The sequence below is a fragment of the Trachurus japonicus genome, chromosome 16 (genome assembly GCF_045865225.1).
Source record: "Trachurus japonicus isolate A0001 chromosome 16, Traja_1.0".
NCBI lineage: Eukaryota > Metazoa > Chordata > Actinopteri > Carangiformes > Carangidae > Trachurus > Trachurus japonicus.
Window position 1 is genome coordinate 9,148,811 of NC_140922.1, and position 21,449 is coordinate 9,170,259.

The window sequence follows — 21,449 nt, forward strand, 5'->3', positions numbered from 1 at the left end:
TTTTATGGCTGGTTATCTGGTAGGCCTATATAAGATTTTTTGAAACTCTTACATCAATGTCAGCCTCAGATATATAAAACTGATAAATTATAAAATGAAATGAAATACATAGAATGAAAATAAAAGATATCCTACTAACTGTGAACTACTGAACGACAAAACTGACCTATGAATGCTTATTATTAAACGGTAGATAGCCTAATGTTTGGTTTCCTCTCTAACAAAACACCGCTTTAGGTCCATTTAGCTAATGGTTCGTCAGAACTTGTGAAAAGCGTTGATATAACTTTGTAAACGTGGGGATTCGGGCCTATTGTGGGACATAATCCTCTTTGGATCATTGACCTGAGGCCTAATCCAAACCAAACGGAGCTGATGACAGCCCAGATGTGACGTCACCCCGGGGGCACGGAGCGATTCTGAATCAGTGCGTGGCAAACCGGGCCGGGCTGGGCCAGCAGCGGAGGACCGCGAGTGAAACATCTGGATCGAAAGGGAATAATGTCTGATTCCACGGGGCTCCTGGAGCGTCTCTCCTCCTGCTGCACACTTGGCTTTCGCTTTAGAGAGAAATAAATAGGCTGTTCCAAATTCCTGCGGGTCCTGGATCGAGAACAGCGTGGGGGCATAAAAGTGTCAAGCAGGAATCTGCCTTCACCATGGATCAGTCCGTCGCAATACAAGAAACTTTGGAGAGGGAGGAAAACTGCAGCATAGTATCCTTTTACGACTCGCATGGGCTTGTTTTTGATTATCACTGTTGAACGTGTAAGGTCACTGCACCCAACTAAGTTTGACTAACTCCTCTCCGTTGAAGAATCCACAGAGAGGCCTGTAAGATTCAAGCTGTGCCACTCGGTCGACATGGCGCTGTGGATAAAAACAATTGTGTTGCTCAGACCGTGTAGGAAATGGAAACAACGCATTTAAAACGTGTATTTCTCAGCAGTAAAAGCCGAGCAGGTTTTAGTCGGGTGTGACTTCTCAGGGATATGGTCCAAGTTTTGTAGTAAGATCTTTCCACCACAAGATGGCAACTTTGTTTCACCTGCAGCACCATGATAAGTGTCCAGTAGCCTAATTATTATGTTGGTAAAGTCAAAGTTTAGGAAAACCTTCTTTTTTTCATGCAGCAGAGTTGCACCCTCAAGTCTTATGTTGTTTTTGCCTGGATTACTATGTTAATATGGGAGTGGCATTTTAATATTGCTTCTGGTTGAAGTGGAATTTCAAGCAGTTGTTTTTTATTTTTATTTATTTTTATATTTTATCTATGTAAGTGTATCATATTCTATAAGCTAATTGGTTCCTGTGTAAAACATAGCCTACTTTTTTGTAAAGCTAAGAGCTGTCAGATAAAAGTAGAGTAAAAAAAAACAAAAAACTATACAGTATGTAATACAGTGAAATTTGTGTCAAAGGGCAATGCTCAAGGACAAGTAGGCTAGACTACATTGACAAAACATAGCCTATAGCCTAGTCCCAGGACATGTTCATTCTCTAGAAAACAAAGGAACACACCCAGCATTGCCCATTGTAGCCACAAATAGTTGAAATGAGTGTAAGGTGATTTCCAGGTGAAGTCTTCAGGAAATACATGAATATATTCCCATAATGCCCTTAACTAAGGTGCTAACATGCTGTCCAATGTGATGTCCTCTCTAATAATTTCACTGAAAGCAGGCTGCTGGGATTGGTGGAGTCTACTAAAGAACATGCGTAAGTTTGAACACAAAGGTTATTGCTGAATAACAGGCTACTTTAATCTCAATGTGTTTTTTTGGTTTTTTTTAGGGTGTCCATGCAGCTGCATCAGACATAGAATTAGTATTAACCTATATGATATAGCTATACAGTTTTATACAGTAAACATCCAGTCCCTATCCTTCGATGAAATATACAGTTGATTTTTTATATGTCACTGTCAATTGTGATCATTAAAACATCTGTTTTGTAGAATCTTTATTTATACACATCGAAGGATGGCCATTACTGCTGATGATGTGACACTGGAGGATATCATACCCATTTCCCTTGACTTTGCTGTTGTGGAGGGTGAGCAGCTTTAATATAGTATGTTTAATATATCGAAAGTAGACCGGCAGCAAGCTGCAGACAGGCTCTCCAAAGTAACTGTTGTTTTATGTGAATGCATGACTTGTCTGAATGTCCTGACATGCTTCTCCTGCTGCACTCTTTGCAGTTTCCTCACCAGAGGAACTTGCAGTTGTGGGTGAGTTGCCCTTATTTCCTTTGTAGCTCAAATGTAACACGTATTAAGATCCACCACAGTAAACTGAACATTGCATTTCTTTTTTTCTCCTTTCCTTTTTTTTTCATAATAACAAATTTATAAAGACATTTCTTAGGGCATGTTAATGTTATAAAAATGTTACCCACCTATCCCAACCATTATATCCATAACTAAATAATTCATACAACATGTAAAATCAATACACAAGTGCAGAAGACAGAAAGTAAAATAAATAAATAATTTGACTTTTTTTTTCTGTGTTCCTCATCTGATTCTAGGAGCTGATACCAGAGTGAGAGTAAGCTACCAGGAAGAAGCATTAGAGCTCAGACTTCCTTTTGGGTCTCACTCACGGCTCTTCCTCAGCGAGGTCAACAGGGCCTGGAGTGGTAGGTCAACCCTCAGAGACATGGGTGACATGCTTACATAACAGTGGAGTCATCGCCTTTTATTCAGGGTTCTCACAGTAATCCAACAAAGTTTAAAAAACTTTTAACAGGAGAAAATAAAGCCTTCAAAATAAATGGTTGGCATTTCACATGCATGACACTATGAAATGATAAGTAGCAGAATCAGAATCACTTTATTTATCATCTTCTGTTACAGACCTCCCAAAATGAAAATGTGAAATTTAATAAACATATGAGTTAGGAAAAAAACAAAGACCCCTAAAAATACATCAAATATGAAAAAAATAAAATAAATTATACAATTCCCCTCCCTTCAGAATATGTTTATACCCCAAAACTAACATGAGCTCTCATCTGCTGCTGTTCTAGACCACATATCATTGGGTTTAGTACGTCTATAGATTAAATCCTCGAATAAAGGAGTCATCTATCAGTGATATAGGTGTTGCTCTCAGTCTGTTTAGATAAAACCAGCTCAGTCAGTAGGCTACTCAGATGCCCTGAGGAACAACAACAAAACATTATAATTTCAACATTATACTACTGAAAATTAAAAATAAGAACACAGATAGATTTATTACATTCTGTTGACTGGTTCACGGCCTATAAATTAGGCTCTTCTTTCGGCTGTCACAATTGTATGATGACGAATGGTAGATAGAGAAAAAGGGAGCGGTAGGAGAAAGAGAGAGAGAGAAGGGGTGGAGCTTGGATGGCACACTCTGTGTTTAGTTTGCTTCTTTAGCAGTCAGAAGACGGACAAGATGCAAACAGTTTAAAACGGACATGGTACTTCCTCTTCATTACTTCTTTTGTAGTGCTTTTTTACTTTCTGCCTCCTGCTCTTCTGAATGGAAGAGGCCAGCTGTCAGGCCAACAAAGAGTCTGCTTTGTTAGGGATGTGTCACTTTTGTCACTGGCTCACTATTTTTGACAGTGGAAGCCCCACGTGAGCATGGACGAAGACTTAAATGTTGTTTGTGTAATATTTTTTTGCGCTACTCGTAAGAGAGGCTTTTAATCTGGTAAGGGTTACCAGTCAGTGATGGAAAAATTAGGACATGACCCGGCGCCAGTTCTTGTTAAAAGGAAGAGTGTGACAAAGGGTAAAGGTAAGGAGGTAAAAGTGACACTCTCACATTTAAAGAAGTCTAAGCATGGGGATTGTCTTAAAAAGTAAGAGTACAGACAAGACACATGTGTAAGAGCAAGAAGTAGATTGCATAACATAGCCTAGCCCTGTTTCTTCACAAGGGGAGTCGATTCTTTCTTACACCTTGAGTCTTACCTTTGCTGTTCGTCGTAACTAACTGTCATTCTCTTGCTCTTCCTATCTCTGTCTTCAGATGTTTGCAAGACTCCCACAGAGCTACCCAAGTTTGAGTGGATCAGCAAGTACCACAAAACCACTAGAGGCCAGGGAGTTGTCAAACAGGCCCTTGCTCCCCTCAGCACAACACTCACTAAACTCAATCAGCACCGAAAAACAGGTTTGTCATCTCCCTCCTATTTGTAGAAGTTCACAGCTGGCATTTGTGTCCAGTAGTTTTCATTTATTTGGAACAGGTCGGCCAGCATTCATGCAATGGGTTGACAGGTGACAGGAAGAGCAGTGGGGTCTTTATCTCGATTGCGCTTTCTCTCTCTCTCTCTCCCTCTTTTTTTTGTCAGTAGATAGGCTAACCTCATCTCAGATAAGTCTACATCAGAGGGTTGCATCATAAAACTATAGGCAGTTTTGCAAGTGTCACTTCCTTTGAATGCATTTGAGAGAGAAGACACATAGGCCTATCCATTCCACTCAGATGTCTCACTAGGTCATGACAGAGAGAGCCAGTAACATCTGGGCAACAGGCCCAACAGATCTCCAGGAAATACAGTTGACTTTATTAGTCACACCTGTAGGCTAATTGTAGATGCACCTTGTAAGGCGTTGAATAGGGGCATCGAAGATGCATTAAAGTTTAAACGCATAACATTTTCAAAGGATGGCCCAGTGCATGTTATAAAATGCAGAATTTGTATGCTTATTAGGTAAACTCAAATGTTTGTGTAATTTGTCCTAGGCTACTACATGTGGTGCATTTCATACAGGCTACTACATGATGTGGTACATTTCATACAGATTTCACGCATTTCATGAACATGATCCTGAACAGAGTGATTTCAAGATGATTTCCCTTTAGTGCCAGAGTTATTCCATGATTTGTGTATCCTATTGATGTGCACGAGCTTGAATTCCTAATGCAATAGGCTACCAATGTGGTGTGTGTGCCCTTTAGTAATATCCATGGCAGTTTGCAGTGTGCTGGTTGTTGTGTTGTCAGCCTCCTGTCTCTGCGGCAGGGGAAGGTAAACTCCTCCTACTATAACGCTAGCATGGGCAGGTCTGACACAGTCTGGACATTGCTCTTCTACACAGAATGCGTGGGAGCGGTGCGGGGAGATGTCTAAGGTGATGAGGGACTCTGGTATGCAAAGACTATTTCTTATATTTGTCGATTGTTTCTATTGTTTTTTTAATAGAAAAACTACACCGCATCAATCCGTGGCTTTCACTCTGCCCCAGTCTAGCAGGCTAGCTTCGTTGCTAATGCTAACCCGTAGTAATAGTAGGAGTCCTTATCCCAAAGAGGCTAACTTTAGCCGGACTAGCTCGAGGGCCAGATTTTTCGTTAAGGGGAATTATAATTGAAGAATTTGTGGTAGTTTCATAATGATATTATCGAGCTGTCCTCTGTGTAAGCTCATAGTGTCGTGGGGTTGAAACGCAGTTAAAGGCTGACGTCGGTCTGTGGCTGTAATTACCTCTGTAAGTGTTCATTATGTGCCAGAAAACCACCATCCTGTTGGAGGTTGGTGTAATGTTTTTACTGGCACGGGATTGTATCAGACATTGAGACACCGTTTGTGTTGTAGCTAACGTTACTACTTTGGCTATTGCCTGTTTGTTTCCACATAGACCGTCAGTCAGTTGCGGCTCATCCTCTTGGCTAACTAACTTTAGCTTCAAATCAGTTGTGTGTAAACTTTGCCGTGGCCGCCGCCTTTCACAGAGGTGAAGGTGCTGACTGGATGTTTTGCCCTCACCTGTGAGAAAGGGATTTGCTTTTTCTCCAGTGCCAGCGCGATACAAATGTAGTCTGTAACAAAAAGATTTGTTTCATTTAATTTGCAACTGTAAATAATATACAGTGGGCTAGTAGACAATCCAGAGAAATCACACAATCGTCCCCTACTGAGCTGTCAGTTGCTTATAGATCATGGAGGGAAGTTATGCAACTTTTGAACTTTGTGCAGTTGTGGTTAAAAGGCTTTGACTGTTTTAATACGGAAGACTGTGAGACCTTGGCATTGTTGCAGAATTATGATCAAGAGCAGATAAAGACTTTATGCAACTCCCTTCCCCTCCTTCCTGATGAAGGTTTTAGTTAAACTCATTAACTGGGTACAATCACAAAAGGAATTTAAAATATGTCTTGCAATAGCTGAGCTACTGATACGCAGCACCCTCATGGAGTAAGGACCACACCAAGATGCCATGATGATGCATTTGTTGCCTTCAGTTAACTGAATGACTAAACACCAACATTATAACTTTTCTGTCTTATTATGTTAATCAGTTCAGCCCTGTCATCAGTTTATCAAGAGGTCCCTTAAATCCACCAGGCGTTCAAAACATTTCATTGTGTGATCGATCACATCTTTGTGCTGGAATTAGAGAATGACTATGTTTGACTATGACTATGTTTTGCGTAAATGTTATCTTCACTGATCAGTAGAGTTACAGAATATGTTTTGTTTATTAGGATTTTTGTGATGATAACTACCATTGGTCTTTAAATCAAACTTTAAGATTCTTGTTTTGTAAGTTCACTTTATTTTTGTGACAAGGATCTCGGTATTATACACTTTTTATTCTGTTAGGTTTCTGCATGTTTACAGACACTGTGAGGCTCATTGAAGAAATTAAGAACTCATATGATCTTTTTCTTTATATCACTTTTGATCCTCTTGGTATCTTAATTTTAGGACCAACACCATAACCTGCAACAATCTATTAAATGGCACCGAACATCAATAGGCAGTGGTCTGTCTATTGAGCCCTTGCAGTCATTGGGTTAAGGCGATGAATACGACTACTTTTTTTCACATGCTAGCCTAACTCTTGAGTCAATTTACCGGTGACATGTTTTTGTCTTTGTGTGCAGAGGGAGATTTTCCCCTCCTTAAATGTAGCATTTATGTATTTCTAAAGTGCTAAAGTAATTTCACACTTTGCTGGAAGTTTCCTCAGTCACACAAAGAGCCAATTTTGTTTCCTTTTCACACAAACATCAACAGGACCCGGTTTTGAAATAAAACTTCAAGATCTGGATGGGGACTGTTTGACTGATGCTCATAGTTGAACTTGTCTAGCCTAAACTTTTTGTGGCTTTTGTTTCATTCAAATAGCTGAGCACTTCTAACACCTTTGTCTCTTCTCAGAATTAAGTATATAGGTCATAGTGAAGTCAAGGGTGTTGAGAACATTTCCTTTGTTAAAAAAAAAAGAAGGTGCAAATGTTGACTGTCAACTGTGGTAACAGAGATAAAAGCTACTTCACTAAGAGTTTTTTGCTGCGTTAGACAGAGCTGAGAAAAATATTACCCACTGAAAATTATACTGCTGCAGTTGGCCAAGCTTTGTCAGAGTTGTTTTGACTTTAATTCGAGGTTATATTACCTCTCTGGTTTATTCCCCTACTCCACTGACCCTGTTTGGGAAAGGGTTGTATAGTGTTAAAGTTGTTTAGCACCTTAGTCAGTAGTTGTTTTTTCATTTGTTATAGAAGTTTTTTTTAACTATAGTGTGGTGTTCATGTGCCCTTCTTTTTTAACTTGCATGTCAGAAGTATCTCTCTTAATTTCATTATACTTTTAATACAATTAAAATGAAGTCTTTCTTTTCTATTTTTATATTATTATAGTAGCTGTTCATATCCCTGCCTAGAAAGGATATGTCAGCCACCAGAGCACCAAACAGACCAGTGAACAAATCAATTACAGATGCTGCATGTGTTGCCACCTAAAGGGATGAGACTGTATTGTTTCCTGTTAACACTTAAGTAGTGCTGGTGATCAGGTGCACTCTTCATGCAGCCTGCCATAACTTTTGTAGAGTAGAGTTTAATTTCCTGCTCAAAGAACCTGGCTTTCCCTTTCAGAGGAGCCAGCTGTGTTCTCTGCCAAGCTGCGGAGGACAGGGGCCATGCTGTCTCATACTTCACACCCGCCTATTAAAGCCAGCTACTTGTGATGCAGTAACTGTAACCAACTGCAAAAGACAGCCTCAGTGAACAGAGCAGCAGAATAACTGAGCCCTGACTTGGCACATTTATGATTGACTCGTGTGTTACAGTGCATTTTTGTTTAAAAAATATTTTGTTTTCGCTTAACTTTATTCTCCATATCAATTATTAAAATGTTGAAATATGGGTTTGCTGAGGGCAAAGTAATTTCTCATTAGAGTTGGGCTGAACTGTCAATACCAAGGGCAGATTTTAGGATAATGTAGAATGGAAGAAGAACTCCATTGTAGCTGGCGAGACACAGGGCTTTGACTGACAACCTGCAAACAAGAGATTGTCATTAAAACTGCAGGTGGTTTGTTGGCATCACAGAGAGCTGTGATATAACGTCATAATTTCCCTTCATGCTCTATCATTGTGAACAATTTAAAAGACTTTTTCTTAATGAATCCTCCTTTTCTCCTCTGCTCTTTCCAAACAGAGAAATCAGCGGACATAAAGGGAAATTTAGAAAGGGAGAAAGGTTCCAACACTGGACCACAGAAGTCCAAATCGTCTTCAAACCCGGAGAGGTAAGGCCTTAATAATTAAAGATCAAACCAAAACGCCATCCAAAAATGCTTTGTATTCATGTTTGCTTGCTAGCAGTTGTCTTCGGCTGTCTTTACACTACAGGCCTTGATGCCCAATTCTGATTTGTTGCCTATCCGACTGTCTATTCTATCAGAAGTGACCCATATCTGATATCTGCTTTTACACCTGCTTTGCTTGTGTGAACCAACCCGCTGATGAGGAAATAAGCTAGTGAGACGGGAGATTTATTAGGTCACGTTAAAATTCCATTCCAGTTATAAACGAAGGTGAGTCTGGTGCTCAGAGTTTCTATTATCCAACACGTCACTGTTTACAAAGTGAACATCTAGTCTGTCCTTACAAAATAAAGTTAGTGTGGAGCGGACCTGTTGTGGGATATGCAGTGACAATGACGGTTGTGCGACCATCCAATCCTCCGTCGCTCACGTGAGGACGGGACGAAGCCTCTTGGACACATGTGCTCATTGTTTGTTTTTCCTCTCTTGATTTCTAATTGGCCTGTTTCAGTTTTTGCTGGTACGTCAACGTGTTATCTGGCATGTTTCTGGTGCGCATCTCTTTTTTCACACTCTCGCTTAACATCGGTCCATGTATGAATGTCTGTATATGAAAACAAGAACTAGTGAGGAAAAAAACAGATGCGCAGATACCACGGAAATGAAACGTGTCATAATTCCTGTAACAGTGACCACAGCTGGCCACAGCTGGCCACGGTAGTCCAGGTCAGTCCCATGTGTCAATCACAGGCTACAGAGGTTAATTAGCCTAATAGACAAACAGATAATAGATAAATGTTTAGACGACAGACGTATTGGCAGATATCCGATTTGTATCTGATTTAATTCCACATATGACGGTGGGCTGAATCTGATCTGACGATATCCGATTCCATGCGTATTTGTCCCGTTTACACATTCATGTTACAGATCCGATCTGTGCCACTTGAGAGGAAAAAAATCGAAATTGGGCCACTTGAACTTTGCAAGACAGCCTTCTTCTCTGCCTATTGGTGGTGCAGTCCTGCAGTGATGCATTAGACCACTAGAAAGTGGGAAAACACTGGCAGGAACAAGTGCCACATCGCACACGTGTCTGTGAACAGACACAACACAGGGACTTGCTCACAAATATGTTGCTCACGTTTGATAATGCTACCAAAACTCTACAAGGCTATCCTTGGATATATCTCAAGCATAAGTATTAAAGTATTCATTTTCAGGACTACCCAATGTAAAACCTAAAGCATTCAGTACCTGCTGCTGCACTGTGAACACAGCGGGAGTAAAAGATTTATCAAACAAGGCAGCCATGAAAACAGCACCTTGCACCGAGTTAAGAAATTTACTTAACAGAATTGCAAATGAAAGAAAGTGTAAGATCAAATTTGCTTCGCTTAAATGGCCTGTTTTTTTTTTTTTTGTTTTTTTTTGTTTTTTTTTTTAAAGTATATTTTTTGGCTTTTTGCCTTTATTTGATAGTGATGACAGTAGAGACAGACAGGAAATGGGGAGGCAGAGAGAGGGGGAATGACACGCAGGAAAGGCCTGCCCGACGCGGGATCCGAACCGGGGACGCCTGCGGCGAGGACTGCAGCCTCCACATGGGGCGGCCGCTCCACCCACCGCGCCACGCACCGCCCCGAAATGGCCTGTTTTTGTAACTTAACTGTAACTCATGACGACATGTCATCCTGACCGAAGCCAACTCATGTGTTAACTGTGTTCTACCAACATATTCTCCTTCTTTCTTAGTGATGCTTTACAGTATAAACCATGTTTAACTCATCCACAAACTATAAATCACTGCAAGGTGGCAGAAACATACGTTTCCTCATGACTGAGTAGGAAAGGTTAAAAGAATGGCTGTCACTGAAGTACATCCCTCCACTGGCAGCAGGTTTATGACGAGTGTTTAATTTATTTAAAGTTGTTATGGTCTGAATGAAATGCAAATTTTGTGCCGTTAAGGTGTTTAACCTGAAAGCCACTGCTGCCACTCGTGGGATGAATGTCTCCTTGTCTATTCCAAGGTGGAGTTTAGTTACAGTGTATTTCTGGCCCGAGCATATTACATTTCTCCCTCCCTCCTCTCAGCCTCGTTCCATATCGACAACATGGAAATGGAGCTTAACCGCATAGCCTGGGTTCCTGATCTTCTGTAAATTATGCTGTAAGTCAGGAGCAAGTGGAACATCTCTGCTATGCCGTAATTTTATTTCTAGCTTTTAGGAGAGGTATTATTAGACGCAGTTGGGTCAGAGAGTACCGTGGATGCAAACTGGCAACTAGGCACTGGCAGCTGAACAGAGAAAACAAACCCGCAGTTTATGATCATCCTGATACTGGTCCCCTATGAAACCACACCAGCATGACAAAATGATCTTGTTCCTATCTTGGTCTGTCTCCACTCACCCCACGCCTAACTGTTATGTTCTCTCTCTTCTCTTCTCTTCTCTCTGTTCTCTCTCTCTCCTCCGTTGTGCAGTCAGGGCATCTCCAGTCGAGAGGACCGGGATGACCTGGTGCGTTTGTCCAGCCACACCCCGTCTAACAAAGCCCAGATACTAGCCATGCCACAGTTCAACCTGCGTGACAACCTTATCAAGTGCGAGCTGCTGAAGAATGAGGACCTTTACACTTACCTGGAGAACTTCAGGTTTGTTACTTTCAACATCTTATTGTGACAATATCGCTGTGCAAATGTTTGTCAATGTACATTATGTAACATGCCCGAGCAGTGGAGGCAGATGGAGTGATCTTAATATATATGAAACATTAACATCATTGTAGTACATTAATGCTTGATTGGTATCCAATTTTAATTTCCCTTGATATTTTATTTGGGGCGTAGGTGCTCTCATACACTATTTAATCTAGGAGTGTGGTATGGTCTTTTGCTGAAACCTCGTGATGAACCTGACACATATTTTTAAGCCATGAATTTAGGAGATATGTCAAGGTTTTTGTATAATTTATTTATTCATTTATTTATGTCGATGTTTTTTTGTCTAGTTCAGTCTTTTTTTTTCAGCATTTTTGTAGAGTGGCACTGAAATAGCTCAAGATTTGTTGTAAAGATGATTAGTGCCAAAACAGTGTGAGCACACATTGTAACTGTGTGTGCAGTTTGGATCCTAGAGGTGTTATGTAAAAAGAATGAGTCAACATCTGTGGGTTTGTATTTTTCTGTGCTATGCTGTTTGCTAAAAAAAGGCACTACTGTTTCAGGGGGTGTCGAGAAATGCACCAACCTAGTGGCTTAACATACTGTTGGTTAAATTTTGGTCTGCAATTCTGAATCACCAGTTTTAGTGTAACCCTTCTTTGAGATGATTGGGGTGAGGGCATTCGCTCAATTCAGCATCGTAGATTAGTTATTATCCAGACGCTCTCTCTTGATATAAATCAAATCGTTTCTAATATTACAAGTGCTGCTCTCATCTCTGTGGAGTCTGTATGTTACTACTGGCTTCCCCCTGGGAGCTGTGCTTGTCTCCTGCACACCAGCCGTGGAGCTCAGGTTAATTGGGGACTCTGAATAGTCTGTGAGGTGTTAGACTGAACATGTTTGTGTTAGTCACATGACTGACTCACAGGCTCCTCAAGGTGTTCCCTTACCTTTTGCTCCAAGCATGCTGGGTAGGCTCCAGTCCTTGTATAACCCTGAGAAGAAATGAAGGGATTGTAACAAAGCTTGCACAGAATTTTCAAGTCTAAAACCTAATGAATATTTAACTTCTGCATTTGCAAATGACCTATACGCTGATTAGTCTACAAGTTTAAAATTGTTGCAGCAGATGCACAAAAAAGGTCAAATGGTGCTGCTGGCACACGTGAGTTGTCTGCTTTCGTATCATATTACACTACAGACTGAGAATGTGTCGAATAGCCATGCTGATGTGTCTGTTAAGGAAAAAAAGCTTAGGAAAGCAACAGAGTTTTTTTCTTTTTTCTTTTTAGTATTAAGGCAGCTTCAGCATCTTTCCCTGCAGCTGAGATCGGGGCCATTAGGCCAGTGAGTGTTACACATTGTGTTGCACAAAATAAAGAACTCTCTGCTGTTCCTGAGCACGAGCAGCTGGCTGGAGGTCAGAGGGCAGGGCCTGGCTATTGAATGGGCAGAATCTGGTTTTAGATCCGCACCTGCAGAATAAATTAAACTCGGTGGGGATATAAATCATCAGGGATGGGACCTCGCTCTCACCATCTCTCACAATCTAGGTGCCCTCCAGCAAGGCACTTGAGTTCCTCTGGGTCTGCTACCTGCCTTGTATTGAGTGTAGTGTGTGAGAATGAATGAATGAATTACTTTTTTATTATTGTGTCATGCATACTTTCTGTATGCCCAGCCCGCATGGGCTTATAAGACACCAAGAAAATGTGACCAGAGCACATCATCAATGCATCAAAGAAATAAAAAAACAAACAGGGGTTCACCATTATCCAAAAAAAGAAAAGGAAAACAATGCCAAGGTTCAAGGGAAATCATCAGAAATTATTAAACAAATGTTCCTGTCTTATTTTCCAGGCTTTAGAAATAAAACTAGCAGTCTTAAACACACTGAAATTAAACAACCACTCCAACTTCTGCTCATCAGAGCACCAAAATATTTCAGGGTTTTGTCCACAGAATACATTGGTTAAAAAGAGCAGTTGTCCTCTTTCAACCGACATTAATTGAAATAACAGGATGCGAGAGAGAGAGACAGAGTGCTGCAGTGAATCAGGAAGGCTTCAGCTTAGATATCGTGTCACTACCGGTATTTTAATGTCTCGGTAAAGTGTAAATAATAAAACACAGATTTCTGCTGGTCAGCACTTGTTCAGACTCCTGGTGACTTTCTATTCCCCTTCTCGTCTCTCCTCTATTCTGTCTCAGCGTCTTCCTCGGCACGTACAATGTGAACGGACAGACACCAAAGGAAAGCCTCAGTCCTTGGCTGAGCTGCACTCCCGACCCTCCTGACATGTACTGCGTGGGGTAAGTCAGATTCACCCTGCTGGAGAATAGCTGCACGCCACGGTTCTCCATTTAATCCCATTACACAGACGGACACGTACCGCTCAAGACTCTGACAGATGTATGCAGCCATTGATCCTGTTTTAAGTAGGAGAAACATGCCCACCCACAGATTCAGCACTGTGTGTCCACTAATCCTGCCTACGTTTCACTTTACTACTTTGCTGTTAAAGAGTGGGAACCAAACAAGTTTTTTGTTTTTTTTACCAGAAGTTTGTCTTTCCTCATAGTTTCCAGGAGCTCGACCTCAGCAAAGAGGCTTTCTTCTTCAATGACACCCCCAAAGAGCTGGAGTGGACAAAGGCGGTGTCCAAGGCTTTGCATCCAGATGCCAAGTATGCCTTAGTAAGGAAACCCTTTTTTTTTCCTTCTCTTATCTTGTTTCCTGGACCTGTGAGTTTTATCATCAAGTCCACTGTTTATGTCTACATCCACAATACTAACACTCATCATGTTACACGGATTATGTCACTGGATGTTTGATTCTCTTAGTCAGATCTATATTTTGACTTTTTTTTTTGTATTTTCTCTTCCCCTTATTCACTTTCACCTTCTTGTCTTTTCCCAGAGTGCTGACTTTAGATTATGGGGTTCCTTTTTTCATGGTTCCACTTTCTTTCAGTCATCCTAAGACTTACAGGATGTCACGGGGGCCAGTATAATGACGTGTCATTTCCTCATCTAATGTTGGTGCCCAGACTAAACCAAACTTGGCTGCTCTGAAAGTGGCACTGTACAGCTCAGCACTGTACAGCTCTGAAAGTGGCACTATACAGCTCAAATACACGTTTAAGCATTAATATCTGAACGTTATTTCTTGTAGGGCTGACAGGGAGGCTTATCAAACTATTCTGCTCCCTCCCACACACATTATAATTCTGGGATGTTCTTTCCTCCCTCTGTTCTCCCTGCGATAAGACAGTGGGTGTAACGTATTTAACTGTACGTACTGTTGTTTTTCCAAGCACTCACAGTGGAAAAACAGTTACGATGCTGATATAAGCAGCTAAAATCTGCATTAAATGTCCAAGTGTGCAGTTTCAGGAATTATAATATATTTTGACAAGGGAGTGATCAGTCGTTATAATTCAATCAAAATAGTCATGTTACGAATGCAGGTGAAAAGAAATAAAATGGGAATGTTCAATTGAATACTAATTTTGTTTGTGACGTGTTTTGTGGTTTTATTAGTGAAATAAATGATTAGCTGAATGAAGCCAAATCCATCTTTAGCTTCAGTGGTACAGTAGTTGACAGCATTGTGGTTCTTTCTCCATTTCACCCCTGACAAAATTATCCAGGACATGGTTATGTTACATTACTGTGCTGTGTATTTTCTCTTCTGCTGTATGAACTGATGTGTTTTGTTTATTTGTCCTCCACTACAGGTGAAGTTGGTTCGGCTTGTGGGCATCATGCTGATCTTCTATGTGAAAAAGGAACATGCAGAGTTCATCTCTGATGTGGAGGCTGAGACTGTGGGCACTGGCATCATGGGAAGAATGGTAAGGACCGATTCTGCAGGACTAAATTCTTTCATACACAGGTTTATCACATAGGTTTACAAGTATCATGTTAAGATTTTACATCACAAACAGGAACCAACGCAGCAAAGATAAAAAAACAAACAAAAAAAACAAGTGGACTCATGCAATGACTGTTGTTTGATTGACATAAAATAGCAGGCAAATAGAAGTAGATAACTAAAATAACTGCTGCAATGTTGAAAATTCAGGATTGGTGCCAGTAAATACATTTTAAACAAACTGGAATACTTACACAGAAAATGCAAAACCAGCATTGTAACTCTCACCCTTCCTGGTTCCTACTTTGGACTGTTGACTATTAGGGATGGGTATTGTTGAGATTTTAATGGTACTACTTCTTTTATTGATAGAACTTATTGATCCTGCATTTTAACAATACTCTTATTTGTTTTTTTGTGATTTAGCAAGACCAAAAATAAATTATAACAGAATTTCCATTGCTGGCTCTCCTCTCTCATATTATTTAAGTACCAAGACCGGAACTGCTTATTGATACTCCATCAGTCTTTAAAAAATGTAGCCCTGGAGCCTGCTTAGTACTGGGTTTTGGTACCCAACCCTATTAACTACTGAGCGTATGCATCCATTACTCTAAGTGCTATATTCAGCATATCCAATCTTATTCCTCACTGTTGCAGAACAAGTTATTCTTGTCTCATATCCAGCTACACTTCTCAGCAGCCTCTGAAGTGTAGAGCAGATGGCTGGCTGGTGACCACAGAGGACGCCGTCCTTTGCTTCTCTGTAATGAGAGACTGGTTAATGTTCTGCACCAAAAACCAGCTGAGATTCCAAGTGTCAAAGTCTTTGCATAATATTGGATCACTGTCAAGCAGAGGAGCATGTATAACCACATATTATCTAAATCTACTTTTTTTTTTCTCTTTTGAATCTCTTTGCCAGTACGATGTTCTTACCGAACTTTTCTCTCCTCTTTCAACCTCTCACTCATTCACAGGGAAACAAGGGGGCTGTTTCAATCCGTTTTCGCTTCCACAACTCTGATATATGTGTGGTCAACTCTCACCTAGCTGCCCACATTGAAGAATACGAGAGACGTAATCAAGACTACAAGGATATTTGCAGCCGTCTACAGTTTCGGCAGCTTGATCCTACCCAACCTCCACTCACTATCTTGAAGCACAAGTACGAACCATTCATATTTTTTCGATACACCAATCACACAGAGCACAAAGAGCTTACTTCAAATCAAGGCTTTTTACATGTTGCATTAATATATGATGCTTGTAGTTGCTCCGTTTTGCACATTCTCATTCATTCTGTGCTTCCTTCATTAGTGTGGTTTTATGGATTGGAGATCTCAACTACAGAATCACTGACCTTGATGTCGACAACGTGAAGGAGCTAATCAGCAAGAAGGACTTTGAAACACTGCACAGTTATGATCAGGTAATATCAAGAATGGTCCTCTCCTCTCGCTTTTTAAATAGTCCTTATTTATGGTTTTGTGTTTACAAATGCTGATGTGATGTCTACGCTGCATACGGTCCTCAGCTCAAGAGGCAGATCGATGAGGAGGCTGTGTTTCTTGGCTTTGTGGAGGGGGAGATTGATTTCCAGCCCACCTACAAATATGACACTGGCTCTGACAACTGGGATACAAGGTAATCTCACATATTATTAAGTCCTAACTGTGAAAAGCAGAAAGGAGCATATTTAGTCAGGAGATGATTCTTCAGTGATTCAGCTACACTCATGATTGAAATAAGCATAACTGGAAAAAGAGGAGTGAGTTAGTGCAATAATGAAACTCCCTCCCACATTATTTCACGTTTACTTAGCTCTCCCCAGAAATATTTCACTATTTTGATTGTTCCTCCTGTTTCCTGCATTGTTTAATTCTTTATGGATGCTTTCAAGAATTCAGATAAACATTTACAGGTCTTTGACCAGAAAACATCGTTGTACATGATCTACTAAGTTATAACCACTTTCCTTTGTTTCATTGTAGTATCCACAACATAATACTATACTGAGTGTACAACAGCAACATTATGAGGGGAATACAGGACAGAGAGAGTCCAGGGAGGAAAACTGATGTTGATATAATGCAAATAAAATGCAGGGGAATGTTGATTCATCATTTGGACTCTGCTCTGTAGTGTTTAAACAGCTTGCCTGACATGTTTTACCAGATAAACGGGAATGGGTTTCTAAACTTCAATTTGAACAGTACTATGAAGTCTTAATTTGTGCTGACGGAGTAAAGCTACCCATGTGTTTAGCCTGTTATTGAACATAACACAACTCACAGCTACTGACGCCCTAGATTGCTGTTGTGTTGTGGGTGTGTTTCTGATAAGAGAATTTCCCCTCAGAGATCATATCAATAACTTTGAAAAGTATGTATATATGCAGTGAATTGAGATATCATTTGGTTTTTCATAAAACAAGAGACATAACCAACATACTTGAGAATTAAATATTTGTTATTATTTCTTCATTCAGCGAAAAATGTCGGGCGCCTGCGTGGTGTGACCGTATCCTGTGGAGAGGGAAAAACGTTGTGCAAGAACATTATCACAGTCACATGGCTCTGAAGACGAGTGACCACAAACCAGTCAGTTCCCTGCTTGTCGTCGGGGTAAGAGAATCAGCGTCCTTAAGCATCTTCGTGTTTTCTTTTGGTTTCTTTTTTAAAGAAGCCTGCAAATTGGTTTGAAAACACAAAAAACTATATGAAAATTCAATAAAGATTGGAGTGTATCTGCTCATGTTATGTTATTGCAGTAGACAGTATTTACTGATTCACAGATAATAGATGTGCACGCTTCATTGCTTGCCTCTGACTTCCTCCTATATCTTCCTACAGATCAAGAGACTAAATGCTGAGGCCTATAAAAAGACCTTTGAAGAGATCGTACGCAATATTGACAAAATGGAGAATGAGTGTATTCCATCTGTATCCTTGTCTGAGCGCGAGGTAAAATTGCCTGTCACTGTCAGTTCTGTTATAGTGTCATGGGAGCTGTTAGACCTCTCTTATACATATACATTACATTGCCTTTTCATTATGTTACATTGATGAGTTCAGCATGTTAACCACCACTATTGAAGATGTGTATTGATCTTAGGCCAAATGCAGATATTAAAAATATATAGTTTTTAAATATATATAAAAGATGCAATTACATGATACAGAGATTTTTTATTATTTCGATCTTCTCATGAATCCTTCCTTCTTCTTCCAGTTCCACTTCAAGGATGTGAAGTTCATGCAGCACCAGGCGGCGACACTGAGCCTCTTTAATGATGGACAGGTCCCATGTCAGTTTGAGTTTATCCAGAAGCCAAATGAGCCCACATATTGCAAGCCCTGGCTCACAGCCAACCCCCCCAAAGGCTTCATCGCTCAGGGTGAGTAGCACAGTCGGGTCCATCCAGGAGCCACAGATTTCATCTTAATAAAGCATCAAGTACCCTGCTTAGAATGAGAGGTTTTGATTGACAGTGACATTCATCTTTATTTTACAAGATTACATTTTATTGCAGATTATGAAAGACTTATAAGTCAAATACAAATTGCATCCAACAGTTGAGTTGTCCCTTGTCTCCCCCAACATCTAGGTGCTTCTGTGGATATTGAGCTTGAGGTTTTTGTAAACCGCTCGACAGCACCTGAACTGAACTCTGGCAAGCAACAGATCGAAGACATCCTGGTGCTCCACCTTGAGCGCGGCAAGGACTACTTCATCTCTGTGACAGGAAACTACCTGCCCAGCTGCTATGGCACCTCCATCTATTCATTATGTCACTTGAAGGAGCCAATCCAGGACATGCCACAAGAGACACTTCATAAACTGGTTAGTGCTCCCAAATACAGAACAGGGAACAGTGTCCTTAAAATACCTCTTCTTGATTCAAGGGTGTTATAGCTGCAGTATATTTATTTTACGACTTTCCAGATTTGTAATTAAACGCAGTCTTCTTGTCCATTTTAACTATAGCCTCTTCTTTTTGTTTCCTTGACATTAGGCGGAGATGTCTAGAGATGAGAATGCGGCAAACACTGAAAAACCTCTAGACATTCCCAAAGAGCTCTGGATGATGGTGGATCACTTGTTCCGCAATGCAATCAAACAGGTCAGAAAACCTGATGGTGATGCTTCTGTTTTGGTGCTGTCATAAAAAAAAAACACTATACTCCTATTAAGTTCACATTTTGCAGTTTTCTTGTTGGCAGGTTCATTTTCTTAAAGTGAATTATGCAGCTTGGCAAACTCCCAAGTTTTTTGTCTTCTCTTAAAGGAAAGTTTTCTAGTTTTTCTTGAGGCTTCAAAGACACCATGACTCAGTAGTTTATGCCTGCCAGCCAAGTAGCTTATTAGACCCTCTGCAGTGATTTGGTGATGGAACTTTATCCTGATTTTATATAAAGGCCTTAATTCACGTAGTTTGAGCATGGGAATTTTAATTACATCAAAAGTTCATTGAAGCTCCACTTAAACTCAAACCATGACAACATTTTCTTCTGCCCAAGTGGTCTTGTTCATAGTTGAGCTACTTCAATTTATTGTTCTCTTTGACAGTATGTGTTGTTCTCTTTTTGCAGGAAGATATATTTCAGCAACCTGGGCTCCGGAGTGAATTTGCAGAAATAAGGGATTGCCTCGACACTGGCATGCCAGATTCACTTCGTATCCTTCAAAACAATTCCTATCATAACTTTATTGTCGAAAAATATTTAATTTCATTATGTATTTGGAAACGGTAACATGAATGTTGAACAAAGATTTTTGTTGTTGTGGCACTTGACCTTGGTTCACTGAGTTTACAGTCAAACAATGATGGTGGTGAAAGTGTTGACTTTAAACTTAGTGGCTTTAAGTGGATGCACGCTATAGAAATCATAATGCCCAGCCCCCTGCCCAATCTTTGAACAGTGCAGCAGGATAAAGGCACCACCACTTCTCATTATATCCATCTGACACTCTACTTGCTATTTGAGTTATTGCTGGGATGTAACAGTATATTTAATTCTTATTTTGCATCCATTACACGTCAGAACATGCTGAGTCTGCTGCAGGATTATGTCCTTAACTCTCTATTGACCCACAGCTGGCAGTAACCACTCAGTGGCAGAGGCTTTGCTTCTCTTCCTCGATGCCCTCCCAGAGCCTGTGGTTCCCTTCTCCTTTTACCAGCAGTGCCTAGAAAGTTGCTCCAATGCCAGTCAGTGTGAGAAAGTGAGTGAGACGGTCAGCAGTTAGTCATGATCAGTGAGTCTATACCAAGATTTGTTAAATTGACATAACATGACTTGTTTTGTCTGCAGGTTATCTCTATGCTACCTCAGTGCCATCGAAATGTGTTCAACTATTTAGCTGCCTTTCTCCGTGAGCTGTTGAAGAATTCTGCTAGCAATCGATTAGATGTCAACATCTTGGGTAAGAAAAGGAAGCCAGCTGTTCTTAAGTTTCCTTCATTTGTTATTATTAGCTGGTGCTTTGTGCTTTACTCAGCAGGTTGAGTAACTGGAGAGCGATATTTTTTATTACTTAATGCAGGCTGGTTCTGTAACAAAGAATAGATGCCCACTCAACCCACTGTTTGCCTATGAATTTAGACTTATTTGCAACATCTAGAATCCCCTGTTCATATTAAATAGCTCATCTTGTCTCTCACTGAGACATACAAAAACTGAAACTGCTAATAAAGATTAAGGAGATGAATCCTTTGTCATACAATGCAGTATGAATAAAATATTTTGTTTGTCTGTAGCCACCATTTTTGCCTCCTTGCTCCTGAGATCACCTACGAAGCAGGATCTTGCAGAGAAGAGGAAGACTCAGGAGTTCTTTCAGCACTTCCTCATCCAAGGCTCCTCCTAGATGGAGGACTTCTCCCTCTCGTCCTTCATGCTGAAGCTGAACACTAAAAAAATGTACAGTCCAGTATTTGAACTGAAATTACTTCTTATATTCATAGGATGCTCTTTGTATCGATATAGTATAATTGCCTAAAGTGACAGTTCTTATCTGATATTAGTTTGTTTAAAAGCAACGTTTGTGATCTGTTGATGGACAGAGTTTATTCTATTCATTCCTGAGTATCTGTAGAGACCTAATAATTTTTAATGTATGTATATTTTATTTAAAGATAATTTGTATTTTAATGTTTCTGAGCTCGACCACATTTTGTTTTATATATAAAATTGTTGCAAACAAGTTATGTGTCAGTGTTTTCTTTGTTTGTTTTTATTTTATTTTAATTATTCCAAGTCCATATCTCAAGCAAAGAAATGAACACTACATAAATGTTCAGGTTTCTCATGATGAGTCTATAAGAATGCACTTCTTATTGAATAAGAAAT

The 21,449-nt window shown here is 40.2% G+C and overlaps 1 protein-coding gene across 4 annotated transcripts; it reads left to right on the forward strand.

Moving 5' to 3' along the window:
- The first annotated feature begins 425 nt into the window (after positions 1-425).
- Positions 426-21,303, forward strand: inpp5b (inositol polyphosphate-5-phosphatase B). 4 transcript variants are annotated; one of them, XM_085801096.1, is made up of 23 exons: positions 426-715; positions 1,639-1,719; positions 1,958-2,055; positions 2,204-2,233; positions 2,533-2,643; positions 4,011-4,154; positions 8,437-8,527; positions 11,034-11,204; positions 13,428-13,529; positions 13,799-13,913; positions 14,957-15,073; positions 16,074-16,261; positions 16,414-16,525; positions 16,631-16,740; positions 17,585-17,720; positions 17,949-18,059; positions 18,328-18,493; positions 18,704-18,939; positions 19,112-19,219; positions 19,689-19,773; positions 20,195-20,322; positions 20,412-20,523; positions 20,858-21,290. In XM_085801096.1, exons 1-23 carry the CDS (start codon positions 660-662, stop codon positions 20,965-20,967), a joined length of 2,718 nt encoding a protein of 905 aa, XP_085657222.1. In that variant the 5' UTR covers positions 426-659; the 3' UTR covers positions 20,968-21,290. The 4 variants fall into 4 exon arrangements, with proteins under 4 accessions (XP_085657222.1, XP_085657219.1, XP_085657220.1 ...); XM_085801093.1 differs by lacking the exon at positions 426-715 and having other exon boundaries at positions 1,522-1,719; positions 20,858-21,303; XM_085801094.1 differs by lacking the exons at positions 426-715; positions 1,639-1,719; positions 1,958-2,055; positions 2,204-2,233; positions 2,533-2,643 and adding an exon at positions 3,389-3,776 and having other exon boundaries at positions 20,858-21,303.
- The last annotated feature ends 146 nt before the right edge of the window (positions 21,304-21,449 follow it).